Below are 7,109 nucleotides of genomic sequence, written 5' to 3' on the forward strand. Positions count from 1 at the left end.
AGAATGAAATGGAAAAAACACTGTGACTCCCAAGTAGCTTTGGGAATGTCATACCTTATGTACTGTTCCTGACTCTGGTTACACTTTAAGTCGTAATGCAAATCTGTGGACATGAATTAGTCTGGAAATACCTGAGATGTGAACATAACGTTTTTTTTTTTACTCGGAAGACAGTGAGAGGCAAAACCAGCTGTCATAAGAAAGGGCAAGTGCAAATAACCCTGAAATTTGAAAAGAATTCAGCAGAAACTAGAAAAGTACTGTTGCTTTGAGTTTATACTGTGAATAGTCATTAGCTGTATCTTTAAGACGCCTTTATGCAATCCTGGTGGGTAAAAGAGAATGAGTAATGGTATTAGAAGTACAGTTTTTCCAAGAGGTTTTGTTTTGCAGCAGGAAGATACAAAACACAAAATCACAGTGTTGCTGGTTTGTTAATAGCTAAAGGAGCCAAATAGCTTCTGGACTGCTGTGAGTTGGTATAGTATTCTTTTATAATATTCCTTGGCTTAATTGTTGCTTTACCAGTTTAAATAAATTCAGGGTATAGGTATCTATTCTGAAGCAATAAAGCACAATAAAATGCCTGGGCACACTGCAAGGTATTCCAGAAAAGGATTTGCACTGGTTGATTTGAAAGCCCTTTTAGTTGAAAGAAAGGAGGAAGAAACCTGATGGGATGGAAATGTTTGTTTCTTAAGATGTAATGAGTTAGAAGTGGCAGAGTTCATGAGAGTGTTTCTATGCTTAATATATTTGTGTAGGGTTTTCTGTCCCTAAATCACTGAAAAATGTTTTTAGAAATAGTTTCCATCTCATTTCTTACTAAATTATGTTCTCTGTTGCTACCAACTTACTGCTTAGCCTATTTCTAGTTAGTATGATCTTACGTTTCATGTTAGTAGTGCTTTGAACCAGTAATGGTCTATGAAGAGAGTCTAGAAGGTTAACAATGTGACCACAGCTGAAGTTTATACAGACCTCTTTTTATCTTTCCTGCCTAGATGAATACTTAATTTGCAAAAGAAATAATCCAAGTGACATTTTTCCTGTTTTCTTTTTTCTTCTGTTAGAAAATACACAGCCTGCTTTTCTGGCACATCTTTTTTACTCACTGGCTTACTTTCAGGAAGCCCAGAAAAAAAATGCATGCTTGAGTATAGTAATGCTAATGCATATTACATCAGCTTATACAGGGACTGTACAGCATTCAGTGTTCCACAGCAAAGATTAGTTTTACATAGAACTGCAGTACCTAAAAACTTTATATAGGAAAACATTGGCTTGAGTTCAATAGGTATTAAGACTGAAGTGAATGTTTTTACCTGCAACCAGAAGCCAAAGTACCTCTTTGGTTAGATCTTACGACTTACCACTTATTTTTCAAAGAAAGAATAAACAAAAATTGCAGGTAAACAAAGGTATCATTGGCAAGTGGCTCCGGCATCTGCCTGTTCTTGGAGTGTATCCAACTGCACATAGATCCCATCACACAGAGACATTAAAGACAAATAATTTTTTTTCATCAAGAATAATATTTAGCAATTATTCTTCACTAGTTTGTTCAAACAGTTTTCTCTGTGTTTATTTGGATGACACACTGGAAGAAGCCAAGAAACGACTGGATGATTAGTGAACTTAAACTCATAGATTGGGGCAGCTAAAGCTCGGTGCTCTTTCAAATTTGCTAACTCAGATCAATTTGGTTGGATAGCAGCAGTGAAATTCCAATGTACAATGTTGGTTTGAAATTGCTTAAGAAGTGGTAAAACTAATCCTTCATTTTCTGGCACAGTAAAAAACTTGATTCACAGAACACTAGGTGAAGGAATGTTTGTTTTCTTCTTACCTACCAACCTAACATTCCCGGGATGTGTGGGAGACTCGGGCTTGTTTTGTTTGTTTTTTCCTTCTGTCAGCTTCCTCACCATTCAGAGTCCCCTTGTCACTGGGCTATAGGATAAAACAGGGTGAGCTACAGTGTGTCACCTTTTGCCACTTCACTTGTATGTTAAGTTGATATTGGACAAGCTAGGCTTTCATCACTTGCATAAGTGTCCCGGTTACCTTCATATGCACATGCATCTACTGTTGTTCTCTTGGGTTTTCTGTGCCTCCATGCTTCCTTTCTCTCTGTCACACACAAAGCAGAACCACTGCTGCCATCTCTTCTTCCCTCGTGTTCTATGAATAAAGCCATTTGTCTCCTTGCAAATGATATAGTAATTTAAGTTTTTAAAACATTGAATTCAGTCCAGAGGAAATACTTTCTTTTTCTTTTTGTTTTATATTGATGTGTACATTCAAAAATGTTTCCTTTGGATTATTTGAATAGAAGTTTGATCAATTGCTTGGTTTGGCCACCAAATAGGAGGAAGTCAACTGCACAAGCTAGTAGCTTTACTAAAGAGTTCTTTAACAAGGTTCATCTCTGCTTGCAGATTTCTGTCATGTCTAACTTACAAATACTGCTGTAGATCTTGGATGAGAAACATCAGTGATAAAGCTGAGGAACTTTGAAGTTCAAGCACAGCGCAGTAGCCCATCTGGTAAAGGAAATCCTTGTTAATTATAGTATAGTTAATTATAGTATGGCCCTTTGTGAGCAAACCATTGGAAGGGGATCAAAGGGAAACTGAAGTACAAGATCAATCAGTGACGATCAGTGATGACCACCAGCAGCTAAATGGAGAAAAGAAACCTGACTTGTGGATTTGAAGGACAAACTATATTTAAATGGAAAGAACACAGTATACTCTGTGTATGAACAGCAATTCTGTAGCCATAAACCTACTCAAAACATGAAACAGTAATTCTTATAGCTGCTTACAGATGTACAGAAAACAGATTTAGTAAAGGAGATATGTAGTTCTCATGATACATGTGTGTGTTCAAGTAACAGGTTTTGACTTATCTCCACAGTGCATGAAGTTTGTGAACATTTGTGTTTCACATGAATAGTGCTTACACAGAAGCAAATCATCCTCATCTGATATTCTGCGAACACACACCTTTTACTCAAAATTATGAACAACTAAGAGATAGAACAAGTTTTTACAATGTTTTCAGGCCCTTATTTATTTGCTCTGTAGAAAAAAGACAGTTAAAATAGGACAAATTGATCAAGTAAAAATAATTCTTTCTACGCAGTGTCTCCAAAAAAGGGTTCACATTCATTTTTTTTTCTTTAATATCAAGATTCATTACTGGGCCATAAATGCTTGTATAAACTCTAGAGAGAAAGGAGCAGATGCCAAGAAATGGTAAAAGCAGAAACTGGGACTAGAAGTGACAAGTCAAGGTACAGTGTAGTTGAAGGTTGTGGTTATAAAGCAGGAGTAAAGAATGTCCTTTGTCTGAAAGGAGTTGGAACTCTGGCAACTGATACAAGCTATATGAATTGCACAGTTCTATGCTGGGAACATATTAGAATAGTAGAGGCTTAGAGTGTACTTGAATAAGGGCTGTGATCCATCTGGAAATGGAGAAGGGCCTCAGGAGAGGGAAAGGACACATCCTTTGGAGGAGAGGATCCAGCATGCTCAACCAGTGTGAGGAAAAGCAGAGCCATGAGCTAGCTGGACTACATTTAGCCAATATCAGAAAGGATTCCTAGGATTTGGAGAGATCTGGTATAGCTCATTAGTATCTCCCTTTAGACAGTGCAATGCTAACTGTGGCCATGAAGTTAATGAGAAGTAAGGGCTTTGCGCATCATGCCTCCTTTTCTTTTACATCACACAAAATATATTGGAAGGTGCTATGAGAATGAAATGTGGATGGATATAGACAACCTACTTAGTAAATCTTCAGCTTTTGTGGTGCTGCATCAAAAAGGAACATGTGTGCAGTTGAAGTTACAAGCAAGTATTTAGCTAGCTAAAGCTACAGTGCTTCCTCAGCTAACAGTCTGTGTATAGCATGCACGGAAAATGAAGATAAGGCAACACCGAGGAGAAAAAGAGCATTTATTAGTGTAGAGGTAAGACTAGGATGGAGTCATAGGTCATAATCTGTATCGTATCAATTTGGAGATGTGTGTAACATCATTTGAGTCATTTAAAATCACATGAAATAGTAAGGGTACAAACTTTTCCTGTTTTAGTTCCTCTAGGGCTGAAAAGTACAAGTATATAAAAAAATGGAAAACAGCCCATCCTCTTTCACATGTTCCCCAAAAGAAAAGGCAAGAAACATAAAGATTTTGTAGGAGGCATGGCAGAGCAAAAAATGTGACTTGGAAGTCAGATACAGCAGCTAAAACACTCATTGGCCTTACAGTATGCATGCTCCTTTTGTGCAGAAGGCAGTTGTTCAGAATTTTGCAGCTATGATCTTTGGAATCGCAAATTTAAGAAGGACAAATACAATTTTTTGCTGAAAGTTGAGAAAACCTACCAAATCGGAAAGAGAACAGACTCCTCTTTCCTTCCCCACCAAAACAAAGTTGTTTTTATAAGCAGGTATTTTTTGTTACTTTTCTGTCAGCCGTTATAGATGTATCTACTGTATTTAGTAATTAAGCAAAGAGAGGGGAGAAGGTAAACCAAGTCTGAAGTGTGATGTGCAGAATTCTTGTTTCCATTGGTTCTAATCTACTGCTTTATATAAATGGATTCTGCAATGTTACATCTGAAGTGTGACATCTCAAGGCCTTAGGCCTGCCTCCTGTTTTGTACCATAAGTATTGTGCAAATTGAACTGCAGGTGGTAGAGATGAGATGGAGGCGATCTGAAAAGAAATAACCTAAGAAAAAGACTTGAGCAACAGACAGTATGTGCAAGAGAGATGTCATTCTTCACTGATAAAAGTTCTCTTTGCATAAAACAAGCATCTTTCTATTTTTTTATAGAGCAACACATAGAAACACATTTTATGAACATAGGGTTCATAAAATCTACTCAAATTTATATAATTTCTCTTCATCGTGAATGCATCTATTAATCCTGTCTTGCTGACTTACTTTTTCTGGAAGGTGGGTCAGCTAAAGCAGATATTAGACCAGCAAGCAACTAATTTTAAGGAGTCTCTGAAGAAACATAATCTACAGTCCAACAAGGAAAAAGAGAAGCTTTTGCAGGATCTTCAAAACATCATTAAAGAAAACCAGAATGTTAAACTGCAATTGGAGGCATCACATCAGAAAGTCTTAAAAATGTTGGAGAAAAGCAAAAATCAGGAACTCAAGGTCAGTTTATGACATACTAGTGTAAAAAAATAAAAGAAATCTTATTTGTGGGCTAAACCATATTAGTTAGAGCCAATCGTCAAAACTCTGTTATCTCCAGCTATCTTACTAATAGGTTGCAGTTGTTGCCCACGGTGAATTATTCTGTAATTTTGAAACCCTATTCTCTTCAGGTGTTTTGGTTTTGTTTTTTAATTTTAACGTTTCAGCTTAGATCACAGTGTGAATGAAAGAATTTAATAAAATAATGTAGCCTACCCTCTATAGTTAGGCTGCAATTAATACAAACTCCTGTAGCTGTGCTCTTGCTTCAGAAATACAAGGGAATTCCTAAGTGTATTATTAACAGGACTCAGTTTTACTCTTTTTCATCCATTATTTATACATAAATCCTTTAAAAGTATAATAGATACGTATAATGATGTGTCTTGACTTGCCTACCTTCAAGAAATCAATTCTGGAAGTGGATAACCAATGCTTTTAAAGGTTCAGTTGGATTTATTTCAGTGACAAAATGTTATTGCAATATACTAAGATTCTAAAGAATGTTGCAGTTTGAGGGAAAAAAAAGGCAACTTTAAAAATGTTCATGTGGTTGTGACGTAGAGTTCAGATGTCCCTGTTGATACTGCACACCTTAGGGAAAACCTCCGTATAAAACATGCATAGTAAACCCACCTTAAGTAGAATTTATATCTTTATATATTCAGGATAAAATCCTAACTTTACCAAAACCAAGCTGAAGGCAGTAAGTTGGTAAAAATGAAACTGAGGATAGGAGTTTGCTTTCAGAGCCACTACCAAGCAACTGTTCCATCATTTGTATTCGCAGCACTTCTAACAGCAGGGTAAGTTCTAGGCCAGGATCATACAAGGAAGGATAGAAGCCTTTGCCTGACACTCTGTGATTAGTAATGACATACAGGTCAAATCTAGGGGGCTTTAGATGCTGACTAATAAAACACCTTTCTAATGTCTAATAGTGCAAAGATAAACAACTAATAGATAATATCTGAATAATTTCTCTTGTACCTATTAAATGTTATTTTTAAACTTCAGCTCATTTTTATGCTTGTGTTGATGAAGTGTCATGTAAAGTGGTGAAAGACCAGACTCAACCTGGCATTGCAAGTAAAACAAGGTAATAAATAGGCTCCAACTACTTTGTTTTTGGGGATGCTTTTGCTTACAGGAGGCGGAAGAACGTTTGAAAAAGGAATTTAATGAGACTTTCAAGAGCCAACATCAGTCTCATAGGCTGGAAATACAAACCTTGGAAGAGAAGGCAAAGAAAGAATTACATGATGAACTCGAGCAGATACAGAAGCAGCAAACTGTGTTGCTAGGTATAATGTCTCATGTCATGCACAGCTCAAACTGTTTGATTATATGCTGAGAAGCACTGACTTTTCTCCCATTCGTTTTCCTTCCCATCTTCTGGGAACTCAGATCTTTGTAAATCTCCTTTTCCATACCCTGCAATTTCACAATACAAAATTCATAGTTTTTGTTAACCTGGCTCCCAACTGTTGGCAACAGGATGTTGCTGGGAGAGTAGTCTGGTGCACAGTGTCTCAAGTATGCATTATCAGGTATATTAAATTGGAATATTGTAGTTAGAGTATACAATTTTACCCTTTTGTCTATGATGTGAAGATTTATTATATGCGGTTCAAGTCTGTTCTGTTGAGTTCAGCAACGGATAGCACTTGCTCCTTACGCATTGTTCATTAAGCTTAGAAAGTTCCCTAAACTGTTCAGAACTAATCAGAACACTGCATTAGAAGTACCTGTAATATCTCCAGGTTTAAGCTCAGGTTATTAAAGCTCATGTATCGTTGTGGTTTAAGCCCAGCTGGTAACTCTGAACCACGCAGCTGCTCAGTCACCCCCCCCCCCCTTTTTTTCCCCACCCCACCC

The 7,109-nt window shown here is 37.0% G+C and overlaps 1 protein-coding gene across 1 annotated transcript in view; it reads left to right on the forward strand.

Moving 5' to 3' along the window:
• The window catches only part of FAM184B (family with sequence similarity 184, member B), a gene marked incomplete at its 3' end in the record, with an annotated part of 35,677 nt that overhangs the window by 21,026 nt on the left and 7,542 nt on the right, over window positions 1–7,109 (forward strand). The window contains 2 exon segments of the mRNA XM_010013437.1: window positions 4,977–5,189; window positions 6,382–6,535. Coding sequence (XP_010011739.1) covers window positions 4,977–5,189; window positions 6,382–6,535 — 367 coding nt within the window.

This window comes from Nestor notabilis, unplaced genomic scaffold (assembly GCF_000696875.1).
Source record: "Nestor notabilis isolate BGI_N333 unplaced genomic scaffold, ASM69687v1 scaffold11214, whole genome shotgun sequence".
Taxonomy (NCBI): Eukaryota; Metazoa; Chordata; class Aves; order Psittaciformes; family Psittacidae; genus Nestor; species Nestor notabilis.